Source organism: Conger conger, chromosome 1, assembly GCF_963514075.1.
Source record: "Conger conger chromosome 1, fConCon1.1, whole genome shotgun sequence".
Lineage (NCBI taxonomy): Eukaryota > Metazoa > Chordata > Actinopteri > Anguilliformes > Congridae > Conger > Conger conger.
The window spans coordinates 73337588-73357796 of record NC_083760.1 but is presented as its reverse complement, the minus strand read 5'-3'; the positions used below and the strand labels follow the sequence as shown (position 1 = coordinate 73357796).

At 39.0% G+C, this 20209-nt stretch overlaps 1 protein-coding gene across 1 annotated transcript; it reads right to left on the bottom strand.

The window, feature by feature from the left end:
* Positions 1 to 199: 199 nt before the first annotated feature.
* On the bottom strand, positions 200 to 6154 carry hapln2 (hyaluronan and proteoglycan link protein 2). The gene is made up of 6 exons (XM_061259380.1): positions 5869 to 6154; positions 3652 to 3765; positions 2731 to 3090; positions 2408 to 2524; positions 1648 to 1833; positions 200 to 1134 (listed from the first exon to the last, which is right to left on the bottom strand). Exons 2-6 carry the CDS (start codon positions 3728 to 3730, stop codon positions 857 to 859), a joined length of 1020 nt encoding a protein of 339 aa, XP_061115364.1. The 5' UTR covers positions 3731 to 3765; positions 5869 to 6154; the 3' UTR covers positions 200 to 856.
* Between the last annotated feature and the right edge of the window lie 14055 nt (positions 6155 to 20209).

Sequence of the window (20209 nt, the reverse complement as noted above, 5' to 3'; positions counted from 1 at the left end):
AGCAATTGAGACAAATTGATATGGCAACACCTGCACCAGTTTGATTCAAAGGAAATAAAAACATGTTCACAGAGGATATGACCACAATGAAGGAAAAACCATGGGCAATAAGTGGAATTTAATTATGTGGCCATACAATCTTGGGGAACTCATGTGCAATATTCCATATTAATATAAGAATATTCCATTAATTCTATAATTATTAAGTCATTATTTACTTTATTGATGCATTTACATATCAAATACAGAATCATATTGTCAAATTAATTTGACCTACACTGACTGAAGACCATGGACTTCATGGATCAAGCAGAGTGGCAGACAACAATGGAGGGTTGCCTACAATAACATTTGATTAAATGCCTTTCCTTGCTACATAATCAATTCATTTATGATGAATAAGTTCTTTTTTAAGTAACATCATATGATCTTCTTCAATATTCATGGTGAGAATTAACGTAAATTTTAGCCGTATTAATTCAATGGAGACTGCCACATGACAAATGCATGAACACAAAATCCTTCTGATCCTGTTATGAACAGAATTAACACAGTAGGAAAACACAAAATTATTCAATTTCTTATTACTCAGCCTTCATGCTGTAGTATGTAATCCTGATACTCAATATGTCCTCCAGTCATAGCAAATAGCACTGCTTTTAAATATCAATATAATCACAAAGTCAGGAGGTAATGCGATTGCATTGTAAATACAAGCAGTTATCCTGCATCATTTCCTGCAGTATTTGCAAACATTATGGCCAAACTTCAGTTTTAAAAGTGCCAAAGCATGCTGTGTCCTGCTGACGTCTTCTGAAGAGTCAGTGTGCCACCTCCACCTCTTCCCCCTGCCCTACTACCTGTAGCAGTAAGCCCCATGGAGACGCAGGGTCTTGCTGGGGAAGCCGAAGCTCCGCACCCCGGGCTCACGCAGGTCTCCGCAGCGCTTCCTGGGGCTGGTGATGGGGAAGCGTACGCTGCCGTCATACAGCCAGCCTCCATCGCAGCGGTCCAAGCCCCTGAAGTGCCAGGCCGAGTACAGCTGACCAACTCGGGCCAGCTCCGCCCCCTTCTCCCTGCACACCTCTATGGCTTCAGTAAAGTTCAGTTTGCCCCCGATGAAAAACACATACCCTAGAGAAGGACAGAGAAAGATAGAGGCATCCGCTTTAAAAACAGAGATATCCTGTTACTTTGATCTTTTTTTTTTATCAATGCAGACAACCCTGTTCTTAGCATGCCACAAAGATGGAGATATTTCTGGGGTATTTTCCATGTACTTTACAGATGAAAACATTCTAAGGTGAAGATTATAAGGTGAAGAAATTTCCACATTCCCCAACCAGTGTAAGCACATACCTACTGCCTAAACCTGCACAAAATTCAAATTTGCACAGATAAAGGTCAAACTGTGGCCATGCATGTATTGTTTCTACACAAACACTGTGACCCAAGGCAGTTAACCCAAACCTATACCTAAACCATTAACAATTTAGGCTACACCATCCATTACTGAGTGTGGACCGTGTCATTGGACCGTGGCGCTGGCAGTGGTTTCACTGCACATACATACTGTATTTCTGAGGCTTTACAGCTACAGCAGTTCCAAGACTGGCATGAGCCAAACTGAGCCGGACACTGACTGACCTGCGGTTATAGAAGTGAAGCAAAAGGCATCGAAGTAGTCTCGGGTCTTGTCTTTGGGGCCGTAGCTGCGAATTCCGGCCGGCAGTTTCTCTCCTCCACACTGTGCCCGCGGGTGCAGGATGGGGTAATGGACTGTCCCATCGTTCAGCCATCCCGCATTGCACCAGTCAAGCCCTTCAGTCCAGGCTGCAGATTTCACACCATTAGCTTCATTTTCTTACTATTATGCACATCTTCAACTGGTTATTTATTTTAAGCTGTTGATTGGCTAAATCTATCTACACACCTTAAGGCCTTAACTGGCTCCCGATCAATCTCTGTACTTAAGTCTTTTCAATTTTTTTATTCAATATTTTTGAAATAATCCAACACAACATGTTCTAAACAGTTCATTTCGGTAAGCCTATTGTTTGGTCTGTTTCTTTTTTCTCTCATAATGGCTTGTGTGAATATCAATGGCACAACGCTGGTCCTCATGACAATCTCCAATAACAGAATCAAGAATCAATACCGAAAGCTTTCTTATACATGCATCAAGGAAGCAATTCAATACACATGACTAATCAGAAATGGCCGTCTGTCTAATTACTTCTGGTCCCCTAAAATGCTGGGACTATGTTAAAAAGGGATGTCATTCCTATACAGATCACCTGATCTGGATATAAATACCTTCAAATTAAAGGTGACAGTCTGCACTTTAACCCCATTATCCATTGGTTCATTTCAGATTCTTTCTTCAACAACGAATGAAATGTATCACCTCTGAACAGCTGCTTATGCGTAGCCAGTGCAGCGTCCTGTCCATAGCAAGCCTCTTTGGCCTCCTGGTGGTTGAATTTGTAACGACCATTGGCACTCTGATAAGGAAATACAAGCCCTGGAATGCAATAGGTTCATTTACTAACCAAAAGGTTAAATTCGTAAGTACAACACGTTCAGATTTATTTTCAGAAATGACACTCTTTTAGTACGCCTCTGCAGAACTGTGCTTTCTGTTATGTAGAAGAGAGATTGGTTGACACTGGGTAACTTATTTTGGCTACCACTTTTATTCCGCTAGCACTGTATGCTATCACTGCTTACCTTCTACTCTCAGGGTAAGGACGACACTTTCGTCTTCGATACCGTTGATTAGTTCACATCGGTAGCTTCCGTCGTCCTCCAGTTCAAGGTTGCTGATGCGCACGGAGGCATCCAATGGATGTGCGCGGCGTAAGGATGCCCGGGGCCCGAGCAAGCCGTATCCCTTTTGCGCCTGACCGTTTGTGATGAGAACAATGTTTTCCACTCCACGACGCAGTGGTTCCAACTTTGTCCACTTCACTTTGTACACGAGCGGTTTCTTTTGCAACAAACAGGGAAGGGTGACGTTTGCACCTCGACGAGCAGTTACTTCTGCATAGACGGGTGGTTCGAGAAGGTAGCGAAGTTTCTTATGCACACCTGTAATGCAGTTAAGGAAACATTAAGTTGTATTGGTGGAATTTAGTCAGTGTTATACATAAGAAGAATAATTTTTCCTTGGTAGTCTTGGGAAATATACTGTCAGCCAACCTGAAATAGAAAAGTTGCACTTTATTGCATTGCACATTTTACTTGATGGAAAGGTTCTTCCAATTTCATGCTGTATAGTGCTCGCTGGCCTGTCTTGGCTGTGTGCAGAGGTTCTATAACAACTGAGCCATTATTAAGCCAACTGGAATGCTGATTTAAAATTTGAGCTATTATGATAAAAATAATGAGTTCATCTGTGTGACTTTTTTGGAAATAAACAAAATATGATGAGTTTATTGCACACAGTTTCTTTTTATATACTAAAATTATATACTAGTTATATTTATATACTATGCTGATATATAATACTGCATATAAATATTTGATCCTTATCCTCATTAATTTAATAGCAAGGTATCTCTCCTGTTTCATAATCATGAGCATGTTAAATAGCATGATGAAGAGGGAACATTAAAATGATTCAGGGCTGACACACTCATGGTGACTCACTTTGTCTTTGACTGTCAAATACAGCTGATGTCCAGGTGAAGTAGTTGACAGCAAACAGAATCACAGCTATGTTTTGCATGATGGGACACAACACTAACTCTATCTTCCTGTTTCCTGCAAAAGAGGAACAGTAGCACATTTTTTTTGCTTTCTTAGACATTGCCTTCGAACACTCCTCAGTAGCATTTTTGTGGAGAAAAATGTCAGTGGTAATAGTAGAATATCCTTATGCTGTTTGTATGCCATTTTATAACAATAAATAGAACAATGATGGAAATTAAACTGTCAATCTTATTTTTGCTATAAAAACATGTACAGCAAAGGTTCAGCAAAATAAACATATCCATATCCATAAATTGCTAGCATATTAACACACCCACAGTGTGTTATGAGTGAAATAGTGAAGTTAAAATGTTCTCAAAAGGAATGGAACCAGTATTTTCACAAGTGAACATGTGTAGATTTATTCACAGTCTGTACAAAAGACAACAATTGCTGCTGGAGTGTGTGGAAATCATCGAACACACAGAACAGAGTAGCCCAGCTTGTATCCACATGGTAGCACATACATCTTAAGTCCATACATTGTTAAGTTGGGAATCTAACCAGTACACCAGGGAGCCCACTTTCTCTTTGGAATAAGTATCATGGGATCTTTGATGACCGCAGTGAGGCCGGACCTTGATTTGATGTCTCACCGGAAAAAGACAGCACAGTATCCCCATCACTGCACTGAGGCATAGGGGTTTATTTCCCCAGCAGACCAGAGGGCCCCTACTAACACCCACTAACACCCCTACCAGCAGCAACTTTAACCAAGAGGTCTCCCATCCAGCACACATTTCAGACATTATGCAGGAGCAAGGTAAACGATGGTATAGATGCTGAAGCTGATGCTGGTAATGCTATCAGTGGGGATGGAAGTTGATTTTCTAATTTTGCATAAGCACACCATCTAATGTTCACCCTTACACAATGCTTGCACCCTAGGCCTGGTTTTAGGCATATGTAGGTGACACAGACAATCACCTAGAGCCCCATCAAGACCATTTAACTTACAAATGCTTGACACGGCACAAAAAAAGCTAAGAAGCTTGTATTTGTCCGTAAACAGACAGCTCATTGTCAATGTTACAAATAAGTGGATGCTCTGAAACAATTGACTAAATCCAATACATAAGGTAGGCCTACACGGTGCAGCAGCAGATAATGATATTACCAACTTTAAAAGGATGGTGAGCTCTGCCAAAAGGACTGGACTGTACTGTAAGCCTAAGATGACTTGCAACGACAGTCTTAATATTAGTCACCATACATCGTGCAAAAAATCAGTTAAGCATATAACCATATAATGCCTGAAAATGTTCCAGATTTGCCAGATTCTGTCACTACTGTGTTTTACAGCTCCATATGTAATCGTGGTTTCTTCTCATTTCCATTTACACAGATCACTTTTAGAACCCAACCCAAAACAAGTAGTCATTATGATGATGAGTGTCAGAATCACAGCTATGTTGTGATTAAACTACCAGTACACTAAACTACCAGTTTAGTTTAATACACTATTAAGGTCACTTTAGTGCAGCAAAGTTAGTTATTTGTGATTAGTTTATTATAAAGCTGTAGTTTGCATATTAACCGCTGTAAGGGCAATATATTAGAACGACTTTCCACTTTATGGATCATTTTACTGGATAATTTATGGATAATTGATATTTGTTTCTTTAAACTTTTCTTCTCTGTCTTATTTTTCTACCTATTTGAGCACCAGAATGTGGTCAATTATATAAGATATGTCATAGTCGCTATCAGCCAGAAAAGTAAGATATCATTCTGTTTAAAACAAATCTAGAAAAACATTAGATCTAAGTGCACAGTCCAGAGGCATTATGCTACTACATTTAGTGTGAATTCGTATTTCTTGTGTAATTTACACCTGGCATTTTAAAACTTTTTCACTAGAGAGCCATCTCTGTTCATTTAAACATTTACATTGGTATTCCATATTGGTCGACCTCTAGTAGTGATATCAGGATCACTGAAAGCATTGCAGAAGCAATGTAATGTAGTCACATTACCACTCTCAGTATCTGCCCTAGTAACAATTTGCCTGTTATGCAATTTGTAAAGATCTGACTAACCACCATTCAGCACAAAATTCTCCCTCAAAGATCACGTCAGATCTGTAGAGATATAGAGAGATAAAGAAACTCTAACCTGTTGATGTTGCCAGTGTGGCTTTGAACTCTGTATCTTTTGTTCACCCAGACATGTTATGTTCCTGATGGTGCAGTTGATGGTGATGTATGGCCTGCCAGATTAAAAGGGCAGAAACCTTTTTTTAGCTGTCTGTTTCCTTCTGTATTTCTGTCCTTCTATATTCCTGTGTGCTTTTCTCTTTCCCTCTGGATATCTTTTTTTCTGTGTATCTCTGTCTTCTCTCCTCTCTCCTAACCTCCCTTTGTATGCCCTTCTGCTGTTTCTCTCTGGGCTCTGCTCAGGACTCATGTGCCCCAGGCCAAGAAACGCGTAAACAACCTTTTTCTCCTCTATGCTCCAGATGTTAATTAGATAGTGACAAGCAGCCATTGTTTGCCCTGCCGCCTCTCTCTTCCACAGCTCCATATGAGGAGCAGGAATAATGGGAAATTTCATGAATGGACATGGGGAAAGGGTGATGCTGTGGTGGCATGCACGGGATTATATAGAGGCATTTCCACCTCTGTTACTCACCCCTACACTACACCTTCAGCTTTGGGAATCCTGCTGTCTGGTCCAGATGGTTGGATGTTTGTGTCTTTAGGAGGGCAGTTACAGACCGTCCATATGTGGCCATTCTTTGATTTGTGTTGCAAACCATGTCTGAGCAAATTTCACATCTCATTAAAAAACGAGAAACCTACTTATTGTCAGAAAACTGATGGATTAGTTTTTATTAACCTCTTAAAAAATAGAGAAATGTGAAATTTCAAAATACTATATTGTAGAGCTTTTTGTGTCACCACATGATGAAAAACAGAAGTCTTACTTTTGCAATATGATGAGAATTTAACCACATAAACTTACATTTTAAATAACTATTTTCTGGTCAAACCACAGAAACTATTGTTTACACGTTACCTAGATTAAAGATTTAAAATATATATATAAAATAAAATAATATTTTATTCAAAATTGTCCAAAGATTTGATGTCTGTGGTGTTACCCAACAGATAATATCTATTTAACAATAAGCAGGAAGAACTTCTAAACTGCAAAACTACTCCCTTTTGGAAGTGATTGTACAAAGAAACAGGGATTCTGACAGGTTTGACCTACCAAGCACTCTCTCATACCTTTTCTTAAATTTAACAAAATCTCAGTGAATTTTATGTGTCCCAATTTCTTTGGTGTTACTCGTTTATAACATATTTTACATCAATGTAAAATAATAATGAATGGCGGATATTTTATGTTTCCACATGTCTTCTTGGTAGTTACCTAAAATAGCTGCATGTTAGCTTTGAAGAAAATATCATATTTGTGTGTAATTGTAAATGGGTGGCATTTATGCAGCACCTTTAGCCAAAGTACTGTACAACTGATGCTTCTCATTCACCCATTCATACACAAGGGACCAACCATCAGGAGCATTTGGGTGTGAGATGTGACTCAGGGCGGGATCGAACCGGCAACCCTCCAACTGCCAGGCAACTGCTGTTACCACCTGTCTTTGGTGTTACCGCTGTTTACTTCTCACACCACAGACCCATATGTGCAGTGCACAACATTATATGTGATTATGTGTGTTATTTTGGAACATTTATCAACCAGACATACAGTATAAAAGGCCTTTTATTTTGTTACTTGCTAGTTCAGTTAATTAATGATGTATTGTCCGTGGTGTTACCACCTAACATACAGGAAATAAATGACATTGAACATCCGATAACTATATGCATTTCTTTTACTTTTCTTCACAATAGAGATGGTACGTCATACAGCATACTAGTAGAAATTGCACTTCAGGGTACAAAATGATCATATCACATGATATTGTACCATAGAATATTGTACCATAAGTGACAATAAGTAATACCACAGACATGAATGATTTTGAATGTGTTTTAAAAAGCGAATTTATTTAAAAAATGAACGATCATTAAGCTCTCAAATTTGTAGAAAAATAGCTGTAAAATGTTGCCAAATGAAAGACAATTTTTGAAGACAAATCAAATTGTTTACATTTTCTCAGCTGGTTTGCAACAGAATCACCTGTGTGTTAGATTCTATTTTATCATAAGGTGACCAAAAAAAAGTAGCCCTCAAAGTTCTGAATGTCTTTGTTCAGTAAGAATATAGTGTTTCTCTGAGTATTTCCTCTGACAATTCTTTTCCACAGTCTACCCATTTCCTCCTGCTGTAAAAGGGGAAGGAATTTCTCTCTTTCTGTCTCACTGATAAATCTGAAGTTAAAAGCAGTGTATGCCCAGTCTATAGTGTCGTAAATATAATATGTAATACATGTATATGTAAATTTTTCTGAAATTGTAGCCTACAGGTTTTTAAAGATACGACTGACAGTTCATCTTCAGCCATGTATATATTTTTCCTTATAGTTTGCTCATATCCTCTCTGGTATGGCCTTAATGATAAAATATTTAAATTGCGGAAAACACGTGCAGGTTACAATAATAACAACATTTTATTTGTTTTATTTGGACAGAAAGTTATGTATCACATTGAGGATGCACTGCTGTGTTTTGGAGGGGAAAGTGTCAGCAATATCAGGATAGCCATATCCAACTTTCAATCATACAGCTGATAAGTACTTTAATTGCTGTCCAGGGTATAAACAGAGTCACTAATAGAGCATTGTTACTGACTGCATTTGAAATATGAATATGGCGACATGGCTCAGGCAGTAAGAGCAGTCGTATGGCAGTCGGAGGGTTGCCGGTTCGATCCCCCGCCCGGGCTGTGTCGAAGTATCCTTGAGCAAGACACCTAACCCCCAAATGCTCCTGATGAGCTGGTCGGGGCCTTGCATGGCAGCCAATCACCATCGTTGTGTGAGTGTGTGTATGAATGGGTGAATGGAGAAGCATCAATTGTACAGCGCTTTGGATAAAAGGCGCTATATAAATGCCTGCCATTTAATACCTGATTCCATATCCCTTCCATGTAGTGTCAGAAGGCAGTGGCCCACAGCCCTTATTTACATTTTCTGTCTCAAAAGATTTATTGGTTTTAAACTGACTGAAGCATGGAAATTGAGGGAGACGGACTGATAATCGCAGGGACACTATTTGAATGCACTTCTCATGACATCTTTTGTAGGTAAAATTGCAGGTTCAATGTTCGGTCAACTGCAAGTATCAGTACCCATGTCACAGTTAACTGTACTGTTTCTTGGTTCTCATGCAAAAAGGCTAGCAGGTAAGATAAATGCTAAGACTGGCGCCAGTACTGCCCCAGGTGTGCATGAAGGTAATGGAAATGCGGAAAATAAAGTTTAAGGTGTAACCCATGTATGTGTAATTCAATGTGTTTACCTGTGATGACATTGAGACAGGGAAACAGGGATTGCATATACACCTGTTCCTGTTTTATTCAATCTGTCTGTATTACTGCAGTACCCTCTTGAGCAAACACATTATCTTCATTACAGCTCAGAGAGGAGCAAACATTTCCATGGTCTGTGCTCCTGAACCCCAGATCATGAAGAGGAAGCTGTGTGCTCCGCATTCCTCGACCAGGCCACTTGTAAACAATGCCAGAATTGTAGCTGCTGTGACCTAAAGAAAGCAGCTTGCACACAAACACGAGGAGGGGGAAAAAAAGTAAAAAGTAAAATCAAATAATGGAATTCCACTGCCTCCCCTGTGTCTCTTCACCATTGTGTGGCCCTATCAATGGGAGTCTTTCTAGCTTTCTGTGGAGACAGCAATTAGTATTCATGAGGGCACGTTTAGGTGACAACTGTTCCTTCTCTCTCACGCTCCAGCCTCTCTCAGCTTTCTATTTACTCTGCCCTCATCAAGGAAAAATAGAAACAACACTGGAACTTTGGCTGTGTATTGCTATTATTTTTTAATTTGGTAGACAATCTCATCAAGTGTGACTTATAGAGCCATATTGTATGAATTGTAAGAACGAGGAAACAAATACTGACTAGTCGCATATGTTTTACAGGATCAAGCTCAGTGCTAATGCAGACATGTAGACAGTCAATCACAGCATACAATTAAATGCCGTACTGACAGTATGTGCTGTGCTTGGCTGTATCCACATATAAACGTGTTATAGTTTATAAACATGCATGTTTCTTATTGGCATATGGCAAGTTCATTTCACCTTCATTTCATTTCACAATTACCATATAAATTGTATGAGACAATGCATTCAGTACATCACCAGTAGCCTGATTAGCCTTAGTATGTGAGCCATCTTACCGGACCCAGCCATCATGCATATGTCCATACTGCATGGAGCTGTTTATGCATCTTCTATCACTAAGAATCTAAGACACATCCAGTGCACTCTTTCTACAATAACTCTGATACAAAGTGTACAACAGACCTCAAACCCTCATTCTATGCTGATGATTGCATACAGAATCATTTATGTTATTTAGCGTGATCAGTCAAAAGTGCCTCATGATGACTAAGCGTTTTCTTCTTTTTTCTTTGTAATGTAAACATTTTGCCTAAGTTATGCTGTAGAACCGAAACTTGCATAGTGTGCATGTCTGTTGCATATATAAATTGATCTTTATTTTTTTTCAAAAACTGGATGAAACACTTGTTAGAGGCTCAGGTATAGCCAGGTACTGCTTTGGTTTCTCAGTGGCTACTGCTACTTGTCAGTGGTCCTTTGATGTCTAAGAGAGGTCAATGTGATAGTTTCCAAGCTGTAAATATTTCACAAGTAGATCTTACATGTCTTTGATCTAACAGCCTCTAGAATGTGTGAAAGATTGAGAGAGCCATCTCGGTGAAGTCATGCAAGATAAGAAGCATATAATTTTGGCTACCAGTAGGATGAAAGGTAAAGTATAATGGGATTTTGGTATGGCTAATGGTTGTAGTTAATGGCACAAGAGCCAATAGCGAGCAAGCATGCATTATATGTGCAATACTTTGCTTTAAAACTCTACCCCATCTCATCTGTAATCTAGTTTTTACATATTAAAAAAAACTTATTTCCAACTACAGTGTGGAAATGCTACCGCACACTCTGATGTTAAGAAACTGGTTGTGAAAAGCATCAGCATGATTTTGTGGAGTTTGTGATAAAAGTAGTTATAAAGCATACTCCTGAGATACTAGCTTTTGGAGAGATATCACATATTCTAAACTAATCTGGCCAAAAAATGGATTAACTGTACTTAAAAGTCCACTGTACACACATGTGCATGGGTCAAAGGCAGATTGTGAGGAAAGTTTAGGATGGTAAGTAAACAGTTCTGTGCTTCAATTATCTCAAAAAAGAGAAGAAGGTCACACATTCAATAATAAAAACTAAATGGATCACTATTTCACCATTTAATGTAGGGCAACCCTTATCAAAATGGTTGATAATGGTTGTTCTTACAGACATGGTCTCTATAAACAAAGTTATTTTTACATTGCATTATTCATTTTTCATTAACTGAGGTTTTTCCCCAAGTAAATGGCAAATATAACATTAAACTTGAACACTAAAATGACAGATGGGCTGTTCTTGTCTAGAAAGAAATAGAAAACTATTTTCTTGTGTCAATATACATGGACCACTGAGCCCATACATCATAGTTGACATAGTGTATGGTTCTTTTGTAGTCAAAGTGAAAACACTCAGCAGGTTGGGACACGGTCTTAGAAGTTGTTCGCCAGTATCTGGATCGTGATTAGACTGGTGAATTTTGGATTAGAGCCTGTGTTTTTAACATTTTCTGTCACAGCTAAAACTGACTGTCAAAGATCACCTTTCACATTCTGTTCACTTCAATAATGGTGTGTGAAATAAGCAAGCAGTTCTAAGAAGTTAACTGCTCTGACCACCTGGCTGAATGTAGCTCCTGTTCCCTCAGGCATAAAATGGTTGCATTCCTCAGGGTCATCGTGGGTCTGGAGACATGTTAATTCACGTGACAGGACAAATGTAGAAAAACAATCCCTGTGACATTTATTACTAAGGTTCCCCCCCCAGCACACAAAATCCCCGGGTAGCAGCACATATTAGCACAAAGTTGAATGAGTTGTTACAGCTTAAATCCCTGAACAGGAATGGCAAGACTAATTAGTATGAATGGAATGGGTGGTTTTAGCTTGTGCATTGAACAACACATTGCCATTTCTGTGTTATGGATACCCTTAAAAAAATAGCATTAAGTAACATTGTGGTTGGTCACACTTTCTAGGTTTTTATATGCAATTTGCACAAGAAGACATTGTAGAAACACAATGAAAGTATTAAATATGTCCATTTCAAAGCGTACATTTTTCGGGCCGTCAAAACATTGCACAGCTGTACAACAGTTCAAGCTCATTGGCTCATTGGCTCATCAACTGCCACATGGCGTGGGGCTTATTCTGATTGTTCCTGTAGCTGCCCAAATTGCGCTCCAGACAAGCAATCACTGAAACTCTGTGTACTATTGCTTTTTATCCAAGCAAGGGCTGCATATGAAGTTGTAAAACAATACCATTTTGTTATCGGTAGCAACAAGCAAATTAACTATAGTTAGCTTGAAGAATTTACAAATATCCACTTATGATAAAATATAGGCAACACGAACATTGTAGCGATTGCACAAGCGTTGTGCTTCCGGTGGATATTTGTACATTCGGGAAGCGAACTAGTAATCGCTCATTTGCTTGTTATAGCGAGCTGGTATTGTTTTCTAAGTAGATAAGCAAAAAAAAGAGCTTCAGTGATCGCTTGTCTGGAATGCAATTTTGCCAGCTACAGTTTCGGAGACTTGGATCTTTTGGTAAAGCTTGAAAAGATGCATTAATATATCTGCAATCTTTAATCACACAATAAGGATGCATTGTTGAAGTGGATACTTTGGCAATGTTAGCAGACCCATGTAATATTTGTATTTGAGAGTATTTGAGAATTTGATCATGGCTTTGAACTTGGGAGCACACACAACATACATATTCACACTGGATGAGTGTTTTGGTCACCTCACATTGATCAATGCAAATTAGAAGCATTTGGGACGTCAAGATTGCCATCTGAAAACCACCAATAAGAAATACTCCACCAGGCGGCAATGTATAGTTTTTTAGGGAAATTAATTAATTAATTATATACATGTATGAAATCATTTTAAAATCAATATGTAAGTAACCATATAATCTTTGGACAAAATATAAGCTTTTTAAAATCATGATTTTGATGGCACGGGGTCTTTAAATGAAATGTTTGCATTTGCTGAAAGCCTCAAAATTAAATTGATCAGCCCTAACACTAACATAAGCCTGCTCTCCATTAATCAGCATGGGCTTTCAGCAAATGCAAACATTTCACTTAAAACATTTTTTATTTTATTTTATTTTACTAATATGGCCCTAAATCTGAGGACAACTAAAAGTATCTTCTGTGATTCATAGGTTACACCATTTCCCTTACGAATTTAATGTAAGCATTCTAATAAATGTCCATAAATATAACATGAATAACATAAGACTTTTAAGTATCCAATTAAAGAACATGCAAGCAAATATTTGATCCACAAGAATTCTATCATAGGCTGTTATCAGCCAGGTGACACTGCTCAGAAGCGCCAGTAACGGATCCAGCATGTCCGTGGGACAGTAAGTTAGTACTTCCTAGTGATATGAACATGTAACGTAACATTATTCTTGGTTTTCTCATAATGGACTTTTTTCTTTTGGTTTTTATTTTTTTGTTATGCAGCAGCGACTGTCAAATACATCAAAATGACCGACAATAAATCCAGCGCTTGAAAACAAGGCATGCATTTCGCTAATACAGGGCGTCTTGTGTCTCAATGTCAAACACAGTCTAAAAATATAGTTTGTAAAATGACGAAGTAGCAACGGGGTTTCGCGTCATTTTGGGGGCGAGGTCACCGTTCATGTCGGTGGTCTGTAGCTATGCCGAGGGTAAATGTTGAGTAAAAATATAGTTTTGGTAAGTTATAACCCCGGAGTTATGTTAGCTCAGTGTCAGTACACTGCAAAACATACATTGACCTCGATTTCACGTGCAAATTCACATTTAACACGTGTGATAAAATAAACTCAAACCGATATATCCTGGTTATAATGACGCACTTTGGTCGGGTGCACATCTAAAGTTAGTTGCTGGTTCCCTTAGTTCAAACACACAAACATCCACACCAAATACGCCCCTAACATTTTGCGACCATAGGAGACACACACACCCACCCGATTAATGTCTTTGGAAAGTATATTTTTATTGTAGCTACTTATCGTTTGTTTAGCGGGCTGTATTTAAGTTTAGTTGTACAGTCTTCCGTTATCCATCGTATCCGTTTGTTCGTTTGTTCGAAGCCGAATGCTTCCGGCAGCAGGATCGGGATACAGTCTATGACCTAAACAGAACCATGGCAACTCGGGCTGGGTCGAGTTGCACATGCGTGGTTCTGTCTTCTGCCAATATTGGGTCAAACCAACGACAATTGGTTTTTGTTATAAAACGAAAATAATTCTGCACAAATGGAATTGTAACCTAACCAATTGAATGGGTGTTAATTATCTTGTATATTGATCATGTGTTTTGGCAATATACCTGCCTGTATAGTGAGGTATGTTCTGGGGGAGGGGCCTGAGGTTCAAGACATTTGAACAATTATTTTGCTTGGCCTCAATGTATACATTAAGTACCAATTATGCGCCCCCTGTATCTTTTCTATTCAGTGTCATGTATACTACATTTTGAGAAATTACTTTCTACTTTCCAGACACACCTGTGCACCAACACACCTGTGCCTTATCTGGTCATTTCCCAACCCACAGTGACCCCCATCACTGCCTCACACTGGCCTCGGCTGGGCAGATGCCTCAACTCCCCTCACAGTGACTTGGTAACTTTCACATTAAACAAAACATTTGATGAGTCTACCTACCAGGGCCTTTAGAGGGATATTTTTTGCTCACATGTTTCTTAAAATTACATCTACTCCTTATATCCCTCATTGAAAAATCTAGAATCTATGAATATGCAAATATTTTTTATTTAAAAAGTTGGATGCTGGATGCAATATGTTTCCTACTTCACTGAAAAGTGAGAGTTAGTTTTACAGTCAGATAGATAGATAAATATAGCGATGGCTAGATGGATAGAAAAAATCAAGACATGGATGGTAAATCTGACCACAACATTTGGAAGACATTTTACTAAGAACTAGCTTGTCTCAAGGCCTGCTCTCTCCTTCCTCCATTTCGGTCAGATGTGAGCTGCAGCCACCTTTTTATACATTTTTTGATATCCCCATCAGATGAAGCTGCAGTATACTTGTATTTTGACACACAGATTTTAAAAAATCACATAGAGAATGGAACAGGCAGGCTAAGGCCATTCGCAACAATTCTTTTTATTTATAATTCACTTTTTAAATATGCTTTCTTTGATACACTCATCCAACAGCCCTCTATAGGGAGGTGAAGCAGATGTGTAGGGAACGATACTTCCAGTATACTGCTCCCTATTAAATAGAGCGGTGAAAGCTAAATATAAGCAAACTACGTAGCATTGAAGTCGGGATTCAAAATATGTTTTTCATAGTTTAAAGACATAGCTATATACTGAATACAATGGGATTTCAGTTCTTGAGCACAGTGTGGGGATATCGAGAAAATGGGATATATAGGGGTTAAAATTAGAACATTAAATTATGCTTATGTACATTTTCTTTTCACTGGTATTTTGATATCTTTCATATTTAGCTAGCTCACAAACCAGATGATTTATTTCTCTGATCTCACTGGTGAACCCTAAGAGTGCATTGATTTCTTGTCATTCTGACAGACCTGAAATGATGGACTGCCATAGCTGTGGTATGGGGTAGAGGCTCTCTGTCACTCTGTGAGAAGGCTGGAGGCAACTTGTGGATCTCAGGTGGATAAGAATTGGATAGGCCTACATTTTCTGGGAAACTTTCTGCCCCTTCCAAGAGATACAGTAGACAACCAATGATGAAATCGCTGGAAATCTTCAACCCTGAAAGGAAAATGTTTTTCCCAGATTCTAAATTCACACGGAGACAGTTATACAGTCCCCTTCAAAAGTATTGGAACAGCAATTCCTTCTTTTTTGCTATACACTGAAGAAAATTGAGTTGGCGATCAAAATATGTGCAAGAGATGACAGATCCGAATTTCAGCTTTTATTTCCTGGTATTTTTTTATCTAGATTTATTAAACTTACCAAAGGTGCTATGTTCTAAGTACTTTAACACATCTAGGTGTAAATACAAGGAAATAAAAGCTGAAATTCTACCAGCTCCTGGGCAGGGTGCTCATGCCTAAATCTTCAGATGTCTGATATGTTTGTGAGTATGCATGTATGAATTGTAATGTATGCATGTAAGAATTGTGCAATGCTTCCTTCCAGGTAGGCTAGAGCAGAACCTCAAGCAACTTCAGTTTCCATCACCTCTGTTATAAAATGTTTTATTAAATTTTTTATAGCCTCTGCAATATAAATGGAGTACTTGCGTGAGGAGAAATTGCCAGGAGTGATCAGTTTGATTTGAATAAACAGTTATGATACATGTAGTTCAATTCAAATTCCATTTTACATATATTTTTCATACATTACATTTCCATAGCCTGTGAGTACTGAATCTTCACATTGAGATTCCTGTATTTTTTTTTGTTGATTTTCCTTTGGGTGCTCAACATTTTTGTGTTTATTTCCAGGTAAATTCAATGCAAGTGCCATCTTTTATAATGTGTAGTACAACTAGTCGGAGGGTTGCCAGTTCGATCCCCGCCTGGGCTGTGTCGAAGTGTCCCTGAGCAAGACACCTAACCCCCAAATGCTCCTGACGAGCTGGTCGGTGCCTTGCATGGCAGCCAATCACCGTCGGTGTGTGAGTGTGTGTATGAATGGGTGAATGAGAAGCATCAATTGTACAACGCTTTGGATAAAGGCGCTATATAAATGCCTGTAATGTGTATTAGGAGTGGCATTTTATAGCAATTTAATTTAAATTTCAGTTGTAACAGACCTGTTGTAGATAAAACTCCTCCTTGCTTTTGTGCCCCAACCTGCCTGTAGACCTTACAGGCTCAGTCAGGTTTGATGACTTTCTGACTCCTGGCCTTTTCTTCCAAGAACTCTTATCTCTCATTGTCCCTCTTGTAGATATTTGATGGCAGCCAAAAATTTACTCACACATCCATCTGCTGTGTGATCGCGGGCACATGCCTCCCCCATGTGACAGTCATACCTTTGATAGAGATCTCCCCCTTATGGTGGAATGTGGGCTTATCTTTCTCCCTGCAGCCATACTGGGCCACCTTATAGCAGCCATGTTCACACACCTCACCCAACCAGAACATTGGAACAGCCCTTCCATCAGCATAACTGTACTGTTCAAATCCCTCCATTCCAGTATAGCCCATTCACTACGTCTCAAACCACCAACGTCCACACAGCCGAATTCCTGGAAAAAATGAGAGAATGGTTTTGTCTACCTTTTATTCCTTTTGCAGCTAGCACAATCATCTTTTGGCCCCTGACATATCTCAGCACAATTGGATTTCTATGAAGAAGCATATTTATATTTTCATGCCATGTCCTCCATACCTCCATTGCCGTTTTATCTCACGTTACATAATCAACGAGTCCTGGCTTGCGCTTATCGCATCGAATCGGGTTCTGCAACTCCAGTAGCTGCTTCTGTCTTATGGTGCGTCCTACAGGTGACCCCCCAGTGCCTTCCCCCCTCTTGCCCCAGCAGGGCTGTGTGAATACCACATTTCCTTATCTGTGGGGCCCAGGAGACAGCAGGGAGATGAAGTGACAAGGTGCTGCACGCATGTCTGTTAGGCTGCTATTCTGCAGCAGCTCCACTGGGGGTGAGGCCTCTTTATAGTCGTTGGGTCTCTGTGTTTATGTAGCTATACAGTGGGGTGCATTTGGGCACCCCTGGTTTAAATGTCTGTTAGAATGAATCTGTATGTGATCGAAAGCAAACATGAACTCTAAACATGAGACCTATCTGTAAATTTTAAAGGAAGTTTGATTTTTATTTTCATTTTTTACTGTTTATAAATGATAAAAAAAGGAAAACGGCCCTGTGCAAAAGTTTGGGAAGCCTTTTGGATTATTCTTTGTTACTTTTTAAAAAGATGATTACTAAGGCCCAGACCCAGGTGATTTACTCATTAGATCTTTATTGAGTCAGGTGGGTATAATCAGGGCTGAACTCCATGCCTTCTAAAGTATCCAACTGCAGTGAATGTTCTGTCTGGTGTTAACAACCATGGGTTCATGGTTAATTTCCACCAAGAAGGAAAAGGCTACTAAAACTCTCTCAATGTTTCAAACTACCTATTTCCACTGTCAGAAACATTATTAGAAAATGGAAGATAAATGGCCTGAGGCCTGGTGAGGAATGCTCAGAAGAACCCACACATCCCTGCAAAAGAGCTGACACAGGTCTGTCTGTTCAAGCTACAACAATACAACATACTTTGAGCAACAAAGACCTACAGGGCAGAGTTTCCAGAAGGACTTGAACCCAGAGCCTCTTTCTTGTGAGGCCACAGTGCCAACCACTATGCCACCATCTGCATGTCGGCTCCTGGGTGTAATATTAGTGCTACTGTGTGCTGTACTCTGCCATATCCATGTTCTGGGGTAAACACCAACAATACATTCATAAATATAGTAATGTCCTTATAATTTTTTGTTATTTCTTGTTATGATTACCTGACTTATAATTCCCTATATTATTTATGGTAATATCAATGTAATACTGCAATGCTTGAAAATGAACATGTTTTGAAAAATATCAATGTTCCCACATGATGAGAATAAATAATCAAATACATGAAGCATACAGGAGGCAAACAGTGAGAAGCTGTATGGAAGAATACTGAGAATTCTTTTGAAAGAATCTGAGAGATGGAAATGGAGATGGGTTTTGTAATGTCACATGACTTTTTTGTTTGTGATGACATGCGTTGTGCTTGAGTGTCTCAGCTGGAATGACAGAGACTCTAGGCATCCTGTGGAGCAGCTAAAATGGTTGTATCACTGACCAATCAGGTGGCCCAGGTTCGATTAAACTGCCAAAATGCATAATAAGCCCCTCTGAAAGCAGATGGAACCCTGACACAAATAGCAATCACACCTGAGGGCTTTGTCCTCTGGGCCCGTGCATCATTCTAGCTGGCTGAACCATGAAATTTTTGACTGAATCTCACAGAAATTATCAAAAAACATTTATTTTGGGAATAATCAAGAGTAGGCCCACATGATAGATAGTATCGGTCCCATGTTGAAGTATAATTCCAGCTTCTTTACATTTAGTATGCCTTTCATAAATTGAATATACTGCAATACATATATAGACTTGGAAGAATTATAATATATTACACAGTATATATATAGCTCGGAAATATCTAGTCGTATACCTTAAAGTGGCAATCATTTGTATATTTTTGAATGTCTTCTGAGGTGTTTCAATTCATTGATAATGCATTCATTATATTTGCAAATATATCACATTTTTGTAAGGGATGTTATAGATATAATATAGATTTCACTGAGGATTTCAAGTGAATTGTGAGCGTCAAGTAGCCTACATGAAGTGCAAAAGTCTCATGAAGACTAAATTTACTTATTGTGAGTGACTATTGCAAGTGTTCTCCCCAAATGACTTGACCCAAGTGCAAATAATTCCCCTGTACACACGCAGTTCATGAAGAGAGAATGCTCCTGACACTTCCAACATGTGTGTAGCAGTTTGAAAAGTTTATGACTTAAATCCCCCCCCCCCCCCCCAATCTCCAATCAGGTAGTACAAATGTGACACGAAGGACAGGCGTGGACATGCAGCTGAAATTGAGAGGAATTCAGAGCTTTTTACAACTGGAAGTGTGATCTTACTGTGGGCCAATGTCATGTGCATCTCCGTGAGGCAGGGTCTGCCTCGTTCACACATTCATTTGTAATGTACTACATACTGTATATGCTTGACCAAATCCCATTGATGACATTTTCACAAACCAGGTAATATGTGTGACAGATACAACCTGATATGGTGATTCTGCTCTGGGATGGTTTCTACTTGACTTTTCAAAAACATTTCTCGAAATATATGTTGTTTTACACGAATACTATTGTGCACAGAAGACAGAGGAGGGAATACTTAAAATATAGTATATATTACTCATACACACTTACCAAGAACATTATTAGGTATTTATTAGACTTATTTTTTAGACTTCTACTGCTGTAGCCTAACCCCTTAGAGTTATGATGTGTTGTGTGTTCAGAGATGCTCTTCTGCATACCACTGTTGTAATGTGTGGTTATTTGCCTTCTCTCAGCTCTGACAGCATTTTTTGCAACATTCTTTGCA